Below are 17,411 nucleotides of genomic sequence, written 5' to 3' on the forward strand. Positions count from 1 at the left end.
TTTGAGTCACGGGTTTTATGACGCGCCCGAGGTGAACTTTACCTATCCTAAACAGATAAGGTTCGTTCTCGGAGGCTTTCTCCTATCCTGTCCTTCTCTTCACTTTCGGGACTATAAAGACCTCCGTTGTTTCAATAGATCAGTTGCGCTTACTTGGGTGATGTTTCAAAGTCATAGAGCAGGAAAAATGAGGACCAACGGAATTTTTCTTTTTATCCCAATTTGACTTTTTGGCCTGACATCCTAAAGAAATTTTGATCAATGAAAATGCCGAGTGTAACAACAATGTTAAATAGAAGATATTTATTGAGTTTTATTTTAAGTGCACTTAAAACTTCATTACCAGTTGAAGGTCATCACGGGACTTGACGTAACGTCGGTGATTCTGGTAGAAATTGGTCAGACCGTAGTAAATATAGACATTGCCCTGAAACAGTCAAAGTTTTGTAATTTTATACTATCAATCTTCTTCTTCTTCTTTGCCTTTTACAGACGGGGTCAGCGTTTTTCGTCAGCTTCTCAAACAGCCCTAACTAGGGTGGTTGCTTTGTTCTGACATTTGCCTTTGGGTACAAATTTTACGAGTGAATGCCCTTCATAATCAACCTTTGCTTTTTATTTAGCATGGGAAATTCAGGCTGGAATATTTGATATTTAAAGTCCCCCAGCCAGCTAGCAGAGCATTGTGTGTTATTCTCAGTTTATTACCCATCTATTCAGCCACCATGTTCCACGGTCATTGTCACTCAACTTAGGTGATTCTTAGGGTACTTTAAGTGGTCAACTTACTTCAATTTCTTCACTCAAATCAAACTGTAGTTCACAGGTACAGTTCATTTGTCTGGAGTTGTTTATAATCTGGGCACATGTCTTGTCTGGTTGTTCTACTGAGATACACTTGATTACAAAATTGTAATCGTAAATTAATCGAACAACAATGATGAATAGGTAAAAACCTACACCTAAAGAAAATCTACAAACATTAAGGAATATCTAGGTACCTACTTTCAAAATCCAATTTTCCGAGTTACAATCCCTAACACTTAGCGTTGTAGGTAGTGTGTACTAATTTAAACAAAACTAAAATACCTAGCGTACTGCTAAATACTTTAAGCTGTCAAACGAAAACTAACACAGGAGCAAACTATCAATGGGAATTTCAGTAAGTAAATCCCTGTCGTAAATTTTATGAATTATAAATAAATATCTACTATTTTATAGATAAAAATAAAAATCTAATCACAATAATGAGAGTTAAAAGTAAAGAAGTAAGTAGTTATTGCTGATAGAAACGGAAAGGGTGGCATTCAGGAAATACAAATTAAAATAATAATAATAAAAACTCAATATACTCAAGGAAAAAAAAAAAAAAAAAAAAAGGGGAAAAAAAAAAAAAATCCTCAGCCCTAACTAGGGTGGTTGCTTTGTGCTGACATTTGCCTTTGGGTACAAATTTTACGAGTGAATAGTGAATACCCTTCATAACCAACCTTTGCTATTTATTTAGCATGGGAAATTCAGGCTGGTATAATTGATATTTAAAGTCCCCCAGCCAGCTAGCAGAGCATTATGTGTGTTATTCTCAGTTTATTACCCATCTATTCAGTTTATTACTCCACGGTCATTGACACTCAACAAGTAGTCAACTTACTTCAATTTCTTCACTCAAAGCAAACTGTAGTTCACAGGTACAGTTCATTTGTCTGGAGTTGTTTATAATCTGGGCACATGTCTTGTCTGGTTGTTCTACTGAGAGACAATGAGTGTAGTCCAGAGATAGTTCCTTTACCTGAAAACATGGATAGTTCCTTTAATTAACTAAATTAAATTTCAAGAATAAGAATGAATATTTCTTTCTCATAAAATCTACCTTTAAGGCCAGCCTAGTTAGGTTGCAGGGTAGCACATCTGCCTCTGATTCTGTGCCTGGTTTTTAGTTTTGAAGTACCGTCAGCATAATGTATAGAAGGGGGAGGGAGGAAATACTTACACAGGAATTCGGTAAATCCAAACAGTTCGCTTTTGACAAATCCTGTGAATTGAGTGTCCGTGAAAAACAGGTGTACTACTGCTCCGATTCTGTGCCTGGTTTTCAGTTTTGAAGAACCGTCAGCATAATGTATAGAAGGGGGGGGGGAAACTTACACAGGAATTCGGTAAATCCAAACAGTTCGCTTTTGACAAATCCTGTGAATTGAGTGTCCGTGAAAAACAGGTGTACTACTGCCATGTTCTTCCTGTGGGAAAGCAGAGGGGGAGACGTAAACTTGTAAATGGGTGAGAAAGAGTAGGTAATTTATCGTCCCGAAATCGAAGAGAGAAGGAAGACAGGATAGGAGAAAGCCAGCCGTTTCGAGAATATTATCCGTCCAGGATAAAATACGCGGGAATCGAACCCGCGGCCTAGCGCTTACAAGGCACGTGCGCCTAATCCTATCCTATCGGGCTGTCAGTGGAGTAGCAATGGGTGATAGAGATATGATAACAGGGTTGTAGATCCATTTGGCGTAGAGGTTGGAAATGAGGAGAACAGAGGCGATGATGGCCATGATGAATGATATGATCCAGAACATTCTAAATTTCGACGGAACCGAGAAACCAGAAGTTAATTAAGCAGTGAGGCCTATCGAACTCGAAAGGGAGAAATATGCTACCACTACGTCACGTCACGTCACGTCACGTCAAGTGGCGTGATAGTAGTGTGTCTGTAGCTACAATATTATGGGAAAACTTTGAACTACCTACATCTTTCTGACTTCATATGACGTGACGTCATGGTAGTGTGTTTCTACTTTCTACCTTAATGGTCTAAACGAGAAATACTAACCCTTATTTGTTACTACAAAACTGGAATAAAGTGGTTAACAACAGTAAAGACAGTGCAATAATAAACAAAAATGGGTACGACATATAAGGGATTGACGTAGGTATGCAGTAGGGTTGCCAGACGTCCCGTATTTCCCGGGACGTCCTGTATTTTGGGCACTTTTCAAAATGTCCCGTACGGGATACGCGTGTCCCGTATTTTCCCCAGTTTCACCATCTCCTCCGGTAATTAATCTTTACCAATGTAACAAATTAAAATTTTCTGTAGCACGCCGGATTCGAACCCCGGTAGTGTAACCAAAAATACAATGTAACCAAAAATATGAGAAGTGAATAATTTTTAATTTCTAATTTCATTAATAAATCTGAAGATAAAACAGTTGATTTTTAAAAATTGAGTGTTTTTTTCTTCCAAAAATTGCAGGGTGAGGGCTAGGGGGGGTTAAAAAAGAATTAACTAATTTAAATTTCAAGAATAAGAATGAATATCTCTTTCTCATAAAATCTACCTTTAAGGCCAGCCTAGTTAGGTTGCAGGGTAGCACATCTGCCTTTTAAGTGCTAGGTCACAGGTTTGATTCCCACCCAGGACAAACTTTACCCTAACCTTACCAAAATAAGGTTAGTTCTTGGAACAGCTGGCTTTCTCATATCCTGTCCTCCTTCTTTCTTCTATTTTGAGACAACAAGACCTCCATTGTTACAGTTCCCTCCTCAAATCTCTCTCTATCATTTTTTTTTTACACAATGTTTTCTCTATAGTCTAAGGTGCTAAGGTTTGAAATAACCCACACTCACATTGTCAGCAAAATACACCAGGCCCACTCCTATGGGAATGAAGAACAGGCCAAATGTGAAGAACGCAGGCATGACTGTTCCAGCAGTGAGGATTGGCTGCCATGCTGGTAGCTTCTGCTGATTGAATGCACTTTCTGAAAATAGTACAATTTTCAAGGTAAAATGCAATGTCAATACATTATTGTCGTGAAATAATAACGGGATTAATGTTCCCGTCATATTTTGACAGTCTAAAATTCTAAATGCAGCACGCAGCACTATACTTCCCTGTACTTTTCTTCAACAGTTTATTCTTCTTCTTCTTCTTCTTCCCTTCAAAAAGATGAAATGTTCATCTACATATGATATCATAGGTATAGGTACTCCCCCCCCCCTTGAGTCATAGTGTCTTACTCATGAGTAGTTGATGTGAAATAATAACGGGATTAATGTTCCCGTCATATTTTGACAGTCTAAAATTATAAATGCAGCACTATTACTCCCCTGTACTTTTCCTCAACAGTTTATTCTTCTTCTTCTTCCCTTTTTAAAAAGATGAAATGTTCATCTACATCTGATATCATAGGTATATAGGTACTCCCTCCTCTTTGAGTCATAGTGTCTTACTCATAGGTAGTTGAGTTAACAAACAATCTTCTAGGTAAAAATTGGATGACACCTGTCTACAAGAATAAATTGCATAGTTTTACCTTTGGGCTTGTAATTTTGTTTCTGATTGGAGTTGAGAACAATATCGGGTTCATCATGATTTGCAACTGCTGGAGTTGATTCAGTGACTATGCTTGTTGAAGCCATTCTGCCAGAAAATCAATCCTGAAGACAAAGTAACATTATTTAGAAAAGTGTACAACCCAAGCATGAAGAACGTCAGTTCAAATTTCTCTTTACAAAAGAACAGGCTCATTTCCTCCTGACCTCTCAAGCTGTAGGTACTCCCAAAGATCAATAGTGTCCACAATCAATACCTATCCTTTGCACACTGATTTATTGGTAAGAGCTGGATTTCTACTGCTAGCAATTTGAAGCTAACTTCCTACTGTCAGACATTATTTAGAAGTGTACAACCCAAGCATGAAGAACGTCACTTAAAATTTCAAAAGAACAGGCTCATTTCCTCCTGACCTCTCAAGCTGTAGGTACTCCCAAAGATCAATAGTGTCCACAATCAATACCTATCCTTTGGCATTATTTAGAAAAGTGTACAACCCAAGCATAAAGAACGTCAGTTAAAATTTCTCTTTACAAAAGAATAGGCCCATTTCCTCCTGACCTCTCAAGCTGTAGGTACTCCCAAAGATCAATAGTGTCCGCAATCAATACCTATCCTTTGCACACTGATTTATTGGTAAGAGCTGGATTTCTACTGCTAGCAATTTGAAGCTAACTTCCTACTGTCAGCTAACCAATTCTTGGAATGGGGGTTTGATTGTGTGGGAGGCTGGCAGTAGCTTTCAGTTTCAAATGGGACTTACCAGGCTGTTGGCCTTCCCAAGGCTGAATTTTTACGTGAAGTGACTAATGAAAACAGAAGAGGCAGGAAATCTTACCAAATCAAGTGTTCCAATATCTAGTGAGTCATTATCAGAAGTATCGAGTGATTGTTATCTCACTTGTTTTAAGACAGTGTTTCACAGGTGAGGTTTTTTCCGACACAATGCAAAGGTGGTTACTTTTAATTTAGATATTGTGTTTTTTTTACGGATTAATCATCAATCAATGACAGATACACCATTAACCTTTCAGCTTTCACCTATATTTCAAATAATTCAAAAGTTCAGTTCAGTTCTATTTCTTTCAGGAATCAGGATACTACGATTAGGTAGTATAGTAAAATATTGACATTTTTTTTTTTTTTTTTTCAATGAACTTTATTTGGTGGGAGGCTGGCAGTAGCTTTCAGTTTCAAATGGGACTTACCAGGCTGTTGGCCTTCCCAGGGCTGAATTTTTACGTGAAGTGACTAATGAAAACAGAAGAGGCAGGAAATCTTACCAAATCAAGTGTTCCAATATCTAGTGAGTCATTATAAGAAGTATCGGGTGATTGTTATCTCACTTGTTTTAAGACAGTGTTTCACAGGTGAGGTTTTTCCGACACAATGCAAAGGTGGTTACTTTTAATTTAGATATTGTGGTTTTTTTTTTACGGATTAATCATCAATCAATGACAGATACACCTTTAACCTTTCACCTATACAAAAGTTCAGTTCAGTTCTATTTCTTTCAGGTTCAGGATACTACGATTAGGTTTAGGTAGTAGGTATAGTAATATTGACATTTTTTTTATCAATGAACTTTATTTGAACTGAGCATGCGCAAGAATACAGGGTTGTCAAGTCATATTTTTACTGCTAAAAAAAGGAGAAAATACCTGTCTGTTTAGATTTAAAAAGAGTTAAGAATAATCATTTTACGAATTTATTCAATTTTATTTGAAATAGATACCTATCTAGTTTTGTAGTTTAATTAATCAGTAATATCCTAATATCAGTGAATTATTACAAAAATTACACTAACTAAACTTTCAACACCTGGAGTGTGAACGAATCTTTTTAGCAGTAAAATTTGCAACAGGAAATAGGTTCGGCAACACTGTTGAAAATATGACAGTGTTTCACAGGTGAGGTTTTTCCGACACAATGCAAAGGTGGTTACTTTTAATTTAGATATTGTGTTTTTTTTTACGGATTAATCATCAATCAATGACAGATACACCTTTAACCTTTCACCTATATCTCAAATAATTCAAAAGTTCAGTTCAGTTCTATTTCTTTATTCTTTCAGGATACTACGATTAGGTAGTATAGTAAAATATTGACATTTTTTTTTATCAATGAACTTTATTTGAACTGAGCATGCGCAAGAATACAGGGTTGTCAAGTCATATTTTTACTGCTAAAAAAAGGAGAATAGAGGGAAATGTAACGGTCTTTTCGTCCCGAAAGCGGAGAAGGAAGACAGAGTAGAAGAAAGCCAGTCGTTCCGAACATTATCTATTTAGAATTGAACATTATCTATTTAGAATAAAATTCGCCCCGAGCGGAATCCAACCCGCGGCCCAACGCTTACAAGGCAGGCACGCCACCCTCCACTCAACTCGAAACGCTAAGCACACGTTCATCAAACAAAGCTTGCCAAAACCGTCAACCATCCAAATACCAACCACGGTCGGTGTGTTACCACGCTTTGTGTCATCACACAAGATCTAGTTTAGACTGCAGGAGTAGAGGGACTTTTCAGTCTCATTCTGGCAGTATAAGCAGGGTATATTCTATTCTATTCTAAATTTCTAACCCTTTCCTCATCTTCCCTGTACCGAGTTTTGACCTCAGATTTGGATTTTTCACAACATTTTACGTAGGAATCGACCTTTTATTAATATTTTTCCCAATTGCAACTCCTCCATTCTCTCTATCGGTTTACGCAGGCTTGGTGAGGTTGATTCGAGTAAGCAGGGTAAACCCCCCTTAAAAAAATATCGTAAAAAGCCAGGCGTTCTTAATTCTTTTTCTTCGCCTTTTCCCGTGTACAGACGGGGTCGGCGTTTTTCATCAGCCTCTCAATCAGCCCTAACTGGAGTGACTGCTTTGGGCTGACATTCGGTTTTGGCTACAAATTTCACGAGTGGGTGCCCTTCGCACTCAACCTTTGCTATTTATTTAGCAAGGGGAATTCAGGCCAAGCATTCTTAATTTTACTTCTGTCCTAATATCAGTGAATTATTACAAAAATTACAATAACTAAACTTTCAACACCTGGAGTGTGAACGAATCTTTTTAGCAGTAAAATTTGCAACAGGAAATAGGTTCGGCAACACTGTTGAAAATCCTAATATCAGTGAATTATTACAAAAATTACAATATCTAAACTTTCAACACCTGGAGTGTGAACGAATCTTTTTAGCAGTAAAATTTGCAACAGGAAATAGGTTCGGCAACACTGTTGAAAGTTTCCTCTTCATTCCGGTAGAGCGCATTGAAGTGGCCCCAAAAGACATTTTGTAAACAAAATCATCGGCTCTTGTTGAACTCGCATCTATTCGCGGCTCCACAATGAAATATTTGTGATGAAGGAATAATGAAGTCGAATGAAGGAATTAAAATTGAATGGAGCATCGATGGCTATTCGCGGCTCCACAATGAAATATTTGTGATGAAGGAATAATGAAGTCGAATGAAGGAATTAAAATTGAATGGAGCATCGATGAAGCGTTCCAAAAGACATTTTGTAAACAAAATCATCGGCTCTTGTTGAACTCTCATCTATTCGCGGCTCCACAATGAAATATTTGTGATGAAGGAATAATGAAGTCGAATGAAGGAATTAAAATTGAATGGAGCATCGATGAAGGGAATGAAAAACCCAGCAAAACCTTGGATTTCAACATTAGAAGCATTGTAAGTCCGCCATTTTGATGAATGTTGAAGAATTTCTTACGAAAATTTTCATTCTCTTGTGTTGCAGTGAATATTTTTGGTAAAGAATTTGTTTTTTTTTTTTTTTTTTTAAAAGTATTTTTTTACACTGAATTCATTACATCTGTTATAGAAGATGGTGGTCAAGTAGACTGCGCCTATACCGATTTTGCTAAATGTTATGACAGAATAACTACTTTATCGTCCCGAAATCGAAGAGAGAAGAAAGACAGGATAGGAGAAAGCCAGCCGTTTCGAGAACGAATATTATCCGTCCAGTATAAAGTACGCGGGAATCGAACCCGCGGCCTAGCGCTTACAAGGCACGTGCGCCTAATCCTATCCTATCGGGGTACCTTACAGTTTAGGTTTCATGGGATGTTTTCAACAGCAAGAAATTCACACAAAGCAAAAGGTATTATTTCAGTGGGAAAAGGTACCTAGTTCATTGGTAAAGATGCGATTTATAGTTGTGATAAAGGGGCGTTTCAGATTTACGTCGAAAAACCTTGGAAATAATTCACCAACCTGAAATATTCGAGGGATTTGCCCGCCAGGTATCGCTTCTTAATGCGCGGGTTTTCAGCCAAAGTGTGGTACCTTACAGTTTAGGTTTCATGGGATGTTTTCAACAGCAAGAAATTCACACTAAGCAAAAGGTATTATTTCAGTGGGAAAAGGTACCTAGTTCATTGGTAAAGATGCGATTTATAGTTGTGATAAAACGGCGTTTCAGATTTACGTCAAAAGACCTTGGAAATAATTCACCAACCTGAAATATTCGAGGGATTTGCCCGCCAGGTATCGCTTCTTAATGCGCGGGTTTTCAGCCAAAGTGCTGGATGATTGGGTTTTCGAGTAGCCTAGACTAAAACAGCCTGGCAAACAGCCACAGTTTGGTTTTTGAGTTGTGTCGTTGAAGATTTTGCTGATGTTCGACAAATTCTGACTCAGCCGCATTTCCATGGCCACTGAAAAGGGGTGTATGATGTTACTTTTTTTTCCCCCAGAAAACCGTCTTTCTACGCAGAAAATGACGATTGGTTTGAGTCTCGCATAGCCGCATATTTTGAGTCTAATAACCCGAACTAGTTCCTCTCAAAATACGACCTACCGAAAGAACAAGGAAGGCCTTGTTCTTTATATTCTTTTGTTCTTTAGAGTCTAGGCGACCAATTAATAATAATAATACCTAAGTACATGATAAAAATAAAAATAAATGATAAAATCATTAGGTGCAAAAAAGCCACCCAAAAGGTAGTGACTAGTGTGACTACTGAAAACAAAAGGAAAAGGCACAAAAGTAGATATGTATTCCCTTGTATTTGATAAAAAATGAAAATTAATGATAAAATCATTAGGTACAAAAAAGCCACCCAAAAGGTAGTGACTAGTGTGACTACTGAAAACAAAAGGAAAAGGCACAAAAGTAGATATGTATTCCCTTGTATTAATGATAGAGGTCCCTTCTTCCCTAGGGAATAAAAATGTTGGAGCGACGAAAAAAGTGTGGCGAAATATATAAGTTGAGAAGGTAAGGGGTATATTGCAGTGTTTTTGGGTGAATGTTGCCAAGTGAAAATCGATTGTCCCGGGCAGGAGGGGGTCGGATGGGTGAATGTTACGGATATATTGCGTCTCCACCAACCACCCAACACGGAAAAGCGTTTTTGAAAACCTTGTGTTGTGAAAAAAAAGAAGCAATTTTTGAAAAAGGTTTCCTTTCCTTTTTTCCCCCTTGTACCTCTATGTTTTTTATCTGAAAAAATTTCCCAACCTTTTTTCTGTTTTCAGCAATTTGGTTTTATGATTATTACTATGGCTTTCTCCTGGTTTCTATTTATTTTATTTTTGGTATATTATTTTTAGTCATTTTCATCATCTATTCATTTTCATCGTCATTTTTGTCATCTATTTCAGAGGGTACATTTTTATGTTCGACTTATGTACCTACTTACTGATCACTTTTAGCTACCCTCCAGGCTAGATTTAATTTGATCAGATGATTAAAAATCATTCATAGTTAAATGTTAAGTAGGTAAGCACTTACTTAACTTACGTTTAGCTTTATCTGCACAATCAGTGTCTTTCTTGCCACAGATCCTTGTAAACCGGTCCTCTGAAAAATTGGAAATATAATACAAGCTTATTGAAATCAGATCAGATGGTGGAAACCAGGTTAGATCATACACCTTTTTTCATAGTAAGAAAGCTCCTTTTTCGTAATTACCTCTTTGTTGGGATTTTTTTGTGATCACTTTTTTTTGAAGAGGTTTGATGGAGTGAACTGTAAGCGCTAAGCTCTTGTCCCGAAATCCAAGAGAAAAGAAAGACAATAGGAGAAGTCAGCCGTCCCGAAACTGAACCTTATCTGTTTTGGACCTTATCGAACCCGCGACCTAGAGCTTACAAGTAGATTTTTATTAAAATATCTGTGACTTATATTTAGCTCATCCGCAGTCACTTACTTGGCATGAAATACATGACACACTGGCAGAAGCTGAGCGTAAAGTGATTTTATTTTTGGTATATTATTTTTAGTCATTTTCATCATCTATTAATTTTCATCGTCATTTTTGTCATCTATTTCAGAGGGTACATTTTTATGTTCGACTTATGTACCTACTTATCACTTTTAGCCACCCTCCAGGCTAGATTTAATTTGATCAGATGATTAAAAATCATTCATAGTTAAATGTTAAGTAGTTAAGCACTTACTTAAGTAACTTACGTTTAGCTTTATCTGCACAATCAGTGTCTTTCTTGCCACAGATCCTTGTAAACCTGTCCTCTGGAAAATCAGAAATATATAAGCTTATTGAAATCAGATCAGATGGTGGAAACCAGGTTAGATCATACACCCTTTTTCATAGTAAGAAAGCGCCTTTTTCGTAATTACCTCTTTGTTGGGATTTTCTCGTGATCACTTTTTTTTGAAGAGGTTTGATGGAGTGAACTGTAAGCGCTAAGCTCTTGTCCCGAAATCCAAGAGAAAAGAAAGACAATAAGGAGAAGTCAGCCGTCCCGAAACTGAAGCTTATCTGTTTTGGACCTTATCGAACCCGCGACCTAGAGCTTACAAGTAGATTTTTATGAAAATATCTGTGACTTATATTTAGCTCATCCGCAGTCACTTACTTGGCATGAAATACATGACACACTGGCAGAAGCTGAGCGTAAAGTTCGCCTCACATTCCAGTATACAATTCCTCTGCGTATAGTGACGATAAAAGCGCAAAGCGCGCTCCTTGTTAAACAAACATTGGCGCAGTTCAGGATCGCTGGTGGCAATACTGGGGTTGGATTTGTTGATGATGGGTTTGATGACGATGAGGGATTCGCGTCCTGGAGATATGAGCTCGCCGAATGCCGCCAGTTTGGGCGTTTCAACGGGGTTCTGAAGAAGCAACTGAAAATCGAAATGAGAAACTGAGGTTGAAATAAAGGCCGCTTGGCCCGTGAGGATGACCGAGCCTAGTGTTTGTTGTACTCGACAGGGCTCGGGTTAGTTCGGGTCACGGAGTATACAGAGTTGTAGATACCGATACTTTCGTTCGCGGTACTGGCGCGGACACCAGTGAGGGCATTTCTAGCTACTAAGTTCCATCAAGGTCCGGAGAAAAATGGGAATGTTGATCCCACAGATCCCACTCTGTCAATAGTTACCTTGAATCCATAGCTAGCTTCTGACGAGCAAAAGTACTCCTCGATATTGGCGTCCAAAACCACGGTCAGACCGAGATGTCTTCCGGCACCCCAGGGTCTCCATGGAATGCTGTCAACGGGGGCGTTCTCAGGAAAATCGTTCTCCAAAGTCCAATCCAAGCGTAAAGTTCGCCTCACATTCCAGTATACAATTCCTCTGCGTATAGTGACGATAAAAGCGCAAAGCGCGCTCCTTGTTAAACAAACATTGGCGCAGTTCAGGATCGCTGGTGGCAATACTGGGGTTGGATTTGTTGATGATGGGTTTGATGACGATGAGGGATTCGCGTCCTGGAGATATGAGCTCGCCGAATGCCGCCAGTTTGGGCGTTTCAACGGGGTTCTGAAGAAGCAACTGAAAATCGTAATGAGAAACTGAGGTTGAAATAAAGGCCGCTTGGCCCGTGAGGATGACCGAGCCTAGTGTTTGTTGTACTCGACAGGGCTCGGGTTAGTTCGGGTCACGGAGTATATACAGAGTTCTAGATACCGATACTTTCGTTCGCGGTACTGGCGGGGACACCAGTGAGGGTGCTTCTAGGTACTAAGTTCCATCAAGGGCCGGAGATAGCAGCTTAACTCTATACACAGAAAGCCCACTCAGAGGTTTATGTGTATTGGCATCATCATCATCATCATTGGTTAACAGCCGATGGGCTGGTTTGCAGCAATACGCCATGATTCTCGATCTAAAAGATGGTGTAAGCGCTGGCTTCTAAAGGATGGGTTAAGCTTCTACGATCTCTATAGGGTTTCAAAACCAGTGAAGGAGTGGTTAGCACAATGGACTTTTGATGTGGAGGTTGATGGTTTGAATCCAACTCAAGTCATAAAATTCAGCATTGTATATTAATTGGGGAACGACATTCGTGACAATTCCTTTCTACTACGCTACGATTCTAATGATATGATCCAGTACAAAAATTGTTCCGAAGAACAACTAGTTTTATCAGAAAAATGGGAATGTTGATCCCACACTCCCACAGATCCCACTCTGTCATTAGTTACCTTGAATCCATAGCTAGCTTCTGACGAGCAAAAGTACTCCTCGATATTGGCGTCCAAAACCACGGTCAGCCCGAGATGTCTTCCGGCACCCCAGGGTCTCCATGGAATGCTGTCAACGGGGGCGTTCTCAGGAAAATCGTTCTCCAAAGTCCAATCCACTGAAGGGTAATGAACGGTGGTGTTTAGTTCACTTGTATCTTTTCTGTAATAGCACATAAGGTTTTAATATTACTCGTTGAACATGGAGTAAAGCAATTAAAATGCCTGGAACATTGTAGATTTGGACGGTAATACATATAAGCACTGTCCGTGTTATAGGCACGAGGGTCACCTATACCTACTACTAATTTGTCATTGACATCAGTAGAAGACTAACGTGTTCTGACCATATTAAAAAAGCCTGGAACATATTTGGACGGTAATATATATAAGCATTGTCCGTGTTATAGGCACGAGGGTCACCTATACCTACTACTAATTTGTCATTGACATCAGTAGAAGACTAACGTGTTCTGACTATATTGTTTGACGTAGCCACGCTTTCTCTTTGTTGTTGTTGTTGTTGTTAACGTCATTGGCAACGTTCGGTCACTCATCTTCCAGGTCCAGGAAGGTGGCTGCTGCCACGGGTCTGACCATATTGTTTGACGTAGCCACGCTTTCTCTGTGTTGTTGTTAACGTCATTGGCAACGTTCGGTGACTCAATCACTCATCTTCCAGGTCTAGGAAGGTGGCTGCTGCCACGGGGTTGGTCCATAATGATGTGGGGTCTAGCTGGGTGGAGTGTGCCGGACAGTTAAACAGATGTTAAACTTTCTCTGTGAGTTGCTGCGGTGAACTTACGGGTTTTTGAAGATGAATTCGTTTCGAACTTTGTTGAACGCACAACTTCATAACTCCGTCAATTTTCAATGTAATCTCACGAAATTTGGACCATATGTTAACCTATACTTCCTTATTACCGTGAACAGTTTGCTATTTGTTTGGCTTATGCCATTACAATCCATAAGAGTCAAGGATTGAGTCTGGACAATGCTCTCATTGACATTGGCTCTTCAACATTCACTTACAAAAAGGAGTGAGATCCCACCAAAAACATAAATGTAAAAAATAAGGCCAAGTTCCTTTCCAAAAATTTCGGCCCTCAATCGTTCAGAGAGGGGTAGAAAATTCGACTGCAGTTGATTGGATCTCCGTGCCACAAGCAGAGCCGCAACATGCTGTCACATGGTTGTGTTACCTGGCAATGGGAAAATGGACATTCCAAAAGAGTGTGTCAGCAAATCTAAATACCTACTTATGAAATCATAAAAATCCAACCTTCATACTACCTATACTAGAATTACTAGAGGATCTAAAATTTTGAGGACTACTGCCATAACCAAGCAGTAAAATCGTTCTGTTTAGCCTTTTATGAATTCGGTTTCGTCAAACTCTAGAGTCAACTTCTGGAAGTTGTCTTTGGGATCTGTAAGTTGTCTAGCCTCGGCCCTCTGGAAAGTTGTTAGATCTTAAAGTCTTTTATTTATAAAAAATATCTATAAATGTACCTAAATAATAATAATAAAAAAAAAATGACCCGATTACATTACTTTCCTTCCTATGGGATACTTAAGAAAAGTTTAAAACTCCTGGAAGCAAAACAGCTCGTCTTACCTTTATCATGAAGTTTTTCACCGTCTCCCATTCGCCTACTCCAATCGCAGTAAGGCCATCACCAATCAGAGATTCCTCGTCACAGAAGTCGCTGAGCAATTTCTTTTCGATTTCAGATTCGGAGTCATTTCTGCAATTTGTCAAGAATCCTGGGTGAATCTTTGAGGAAAAGGTTTCAAACTATTTGTCGAAGGTTCAATAAAGCTTGTTACTGGTCATTGTGCTGTGTACTTAGAGCCTAACAGGACTTGTATAGGCTTAACAGGCTGTTAAGTTCCACTTAATTTCTATGGGCCCTTTTCTATTTCAGATTCGGAGTCATTTCTGCAATTTGTCAAGAATCCTGGGTGAATCTTTGAGGAAAAGGTTTCAAAGTATTTGTCGAAGGTTCAATAAAGCTTGCTACTGGTCATTGTGCTGTGTACTTAGAGCCTAACAGGACTTGTATAGGCTTAACAGGCTGTTAAGTTCCACTTAATTTCTATGGGCCCAACAGGGCTATTATTGCTAACAGCCTGTTAGGTTCTATTTAATTTGTATAGGCTTAACAGGGCTGCTAAGGTAACAGCCTGTTAAGGTCCCTTTAATTTGTGTAGGCCTAACAGGGCTGCTAAGCTGATAGCCTGTTAAATTCCATTTAATTTGTATAGACCCAAGAGGGCTGTTAAGCTAACAGGCTATTAAGGACAAAAAAAGTTGGTAAAACCCACTCTGTATGTCTTTACTTACCCAGCTTGTATGGCTAGCGCTATGGATTTCTGGACGTTGTTCATGTTGCATATCGTTATGGCGGGAAATGGTATGGCTGTCAGTGGAGTAGCAATGGGTGATAGAGATATGATAACAGGGTTGTAGATCCATTTGGCGTAGAGGTTGGAAATGAGGAGAACAGAGGCGATGATGGCCATGATGAATGATATGATCCAGAACATTCTAAATATCGACGGAACGGAGAAACCAGAAGTTAATTAAGCAGTGAGGCCTATCGAACTCTAAAGGGAGAAATATGCTACCACTACGTCACGTCACGTGGCGTGGCGTGATAGTAGTGTGTCTGTACCTACAATATTATGGGAAAACTTTGAACTACCTACATCTTTCTGACTTCATATGACGTGACGTCATGGTAGTGTGTTTCTACCTTAATGGTCTAAACGAGAAATACTAACCCTTATTTGTTACTACAAAACTGGAATAAAGTGGTTAACAATAGTAAAGACAGTGCAATAGTAAACAACAATGGGTACGACATAAAAGGGATTGACGTAGGTATGCAGAGACCGCCTTAACAAAACAATACTTTCTTCCAGCTGCAAAGAGCTGAAAGAATCCAAGGGGTGTACCCTGTCTAAAGAATCGTTCAAAGATCGACTTTCGATTATTATTAATCCTTCCATGTGCCCATGGAAGTCAACTACAATCTTACCTCTCTGCAATATGAAGCTCCGTGTTGCCCATATATCTGAGTCCATGCAGGGAACTATTCTGAGTGTATTCATGAAAAATATCGCGCCATTCCCAGTTCTTCAGAAAGAGTCTCACGTAGTTTGCATCACATCGGATACTTTTCCGGTCGCCGTTTTCAGTCGAGGCATCTTCCTCGTCGCGTTTGTAGGGGTTCCGAAATCCGTAGTGGCAGTAGTACCGATTCGGCTCGATTTTAGGGCTGACTGCATTGGTGTACATGGTTGATTTTGCTGTTAATAGGGGTTCCGAAATCCGTAGTGGCAGTAGTACCGATTCGGTTCGATTTTAGGGCTGACTGCATTGGTGTACATAGTTGATTTTGCTGTTACCTCTACGGGCATTGAGTCTCTATTGGGTATTGATCTTTGAAATTGTCTATTAGGTATAGTTTTTCCTCTACAACTACCTGAAATGGCTACTTGGTCCGTGACGTAGTGGCGTATATCTCTAGTAGCGCTGTCAAAATTTCTTGACTTGGCGGGGCGGAGTGCTACCGCGCTCCTTGATTAATCTTTGAATTAAAAGGGTTCCAACCGCGATTGATTTCTTCTCGAATTTCTCTATGCCATTTATCTAAAGGGTTTTTAGCAGTTATACAGTGACCTTAGACTCCTCTCTATTCCCATCATGTCTGATGTTCTGCTTTCTTCGGTAGCTGCTGAACTGAAGCCAGTAGTCGGAAGTGGACTTTGAGTTTTCTAAAAAAACTTGACTGATGCTGACTGCTTTCTTATCCTTTTGTTTTTCTAGACAAACAAGTAGGTACATTAGTGTTAATTACTTTCGGTGAGTTGAACAAGGAATAATGTTTTCTTAACCTCACGTCAATTTTTTGTTTAATTTCCCCCGTCTAATGTAGCCTCGTTGGGTTTTCTTGTTTATGAACTGTGTGCTTTTGTTTACCCTGTACTTCCCTGTCATGGCTTTCAGATGACACTGAATGACTGAAAGTTTTTCTTTCTAATATAGTACGAGGGGGGTTTGTATGTTGTATGTTTTGTGTCCAGCGGGACTCAAACTGTTGACTACGTTCTACTTGCCATATTGATTTTACGTTTTTGTTGAGGTATCTGGACGTGTGATAGTTTGGGTTTTGAAAATGTCAATGTTGTGCTGAACTGTAATCTCTGTAGGTACTGGTGTAACTGCTGCCGTCTGTACTGTAGACCTAACACTGCTATTATTATGGACCATGTTTGTCAATAATGAACAGTCAATTTGATAACGTCAGTTATATCTGACTATACTGTCACTCTGACGAATTGGTAAATTTTGGTACTACTACTCGGACTTTATAGTTGTGCATAGTGATGTCGGGAACTTTACAGTTACCGGAACCAAAAATTTGCTGAACACTGCTTACATAATTGAGAGACCCTAATTTTCGAGGATTGAGTACTTTGTGCCCTCAGGACCACATTTTGATATCAATTAAGTCTCCGGGCACAATAATGCATGGGACAATATGATCAGAAGATGGTCATGGCAACGTACTTAACTGATAACACACCGTGATTGAGAAGCGCTAGTCAATTC

The 17,411-nt window shown here is 39.1% G+C and overlaps 1 protein-coding gene and 1 long non-coding RNA gene across 2 annotated transcripts; both read right to left on the bottom strand.

Annotated features, from left to right (window-relative positions):
• Positions 1 to 360: 360 nt before the first annotated feature.
• Positions 361 to 903, bottom strand: LOC113470040. The gene is made up of 2 exons (XR_003393252.1): positions 790 to 903; positions 361 to 427 (listed from the first exon to the last, which is right to left on the bottom strand). It is a non-coding gene; the product is annotated as an uncharacterized LOC113470040 (long non-coding RNA).
• Positions 904 to 1,642: 739 nt separating this feature from the next.
• LOC103515495 (pickpocket protein 28-like) lies at positions 1,643 to 16,094 on the bottom strand. Its single transcript, XM_026828181.1, has 11 exons — positions 15,835 to 16,094; positions 15,138 to 15,341; positions 14,409 to 14,538; positions 13,898 to 13,992; positions 13,596 to 13,640; positions 12,752 to 12,953; positions 11,177 to 11,447; positions 10,098 to 10,157; positions 8,811 to 9,009; positions 2,108 to 2,237; positions 1,643 to 1,789 (listed from the first exon to the last, which is right to left on the bottom strand). The coding sequence occupies exons 1-11, from the start codon at positions 16,092 to 16,094 to the stop codon at positions 1,643 to 1,645; spliced, it is 1,743 nt and encodes a 580-aa protein (XP_026683982.1).
• Positions 16,095 to 17,411: the final 1,317 nt, after the last annotated feature.

This window comes from Diaphorina citri, unplaced genomic scaffold (assembly GCF_000475195.1).
Source record: "Diaphorina citri unplaced genomic scaffold, Diaci psyllid genome assembly version 1.1 scaffold1353, whole genome shotgun sequence".
Classification (NCBI taxonomy): domain Eukaryota; kingdom Metazoa; phylum Arthropoda; class Insecta; order Hemiptera; family Psyllidae; genus Diaphorina; species Diaphorina citri.

Excerpts from the sequence above, each read along its gene's own strand:
- LOC103515495 (XM_026828181.1), bottom strand. The coding sequence starts at position 16,094 with ATGTACACCAATGCAGTCAGCCCTAAAATCGAGCCGAATCGGTACTAC. Across the intron at positions 12,954-13,595 it reads GAATTCATCTTCAAAAACCC|AAAAGATACAAGTGAACTAA; the intron begins GTAAGTTCACCG and ends GTGCTATTACAG. Across the intron at positions 10,158-11,176 it reads TGTCATGTATTTCATGCCAA|AGGACCGGTTTACAAGGATC; the intron begins GTAAGTGACTGC and ends CCAATTTTTCAG.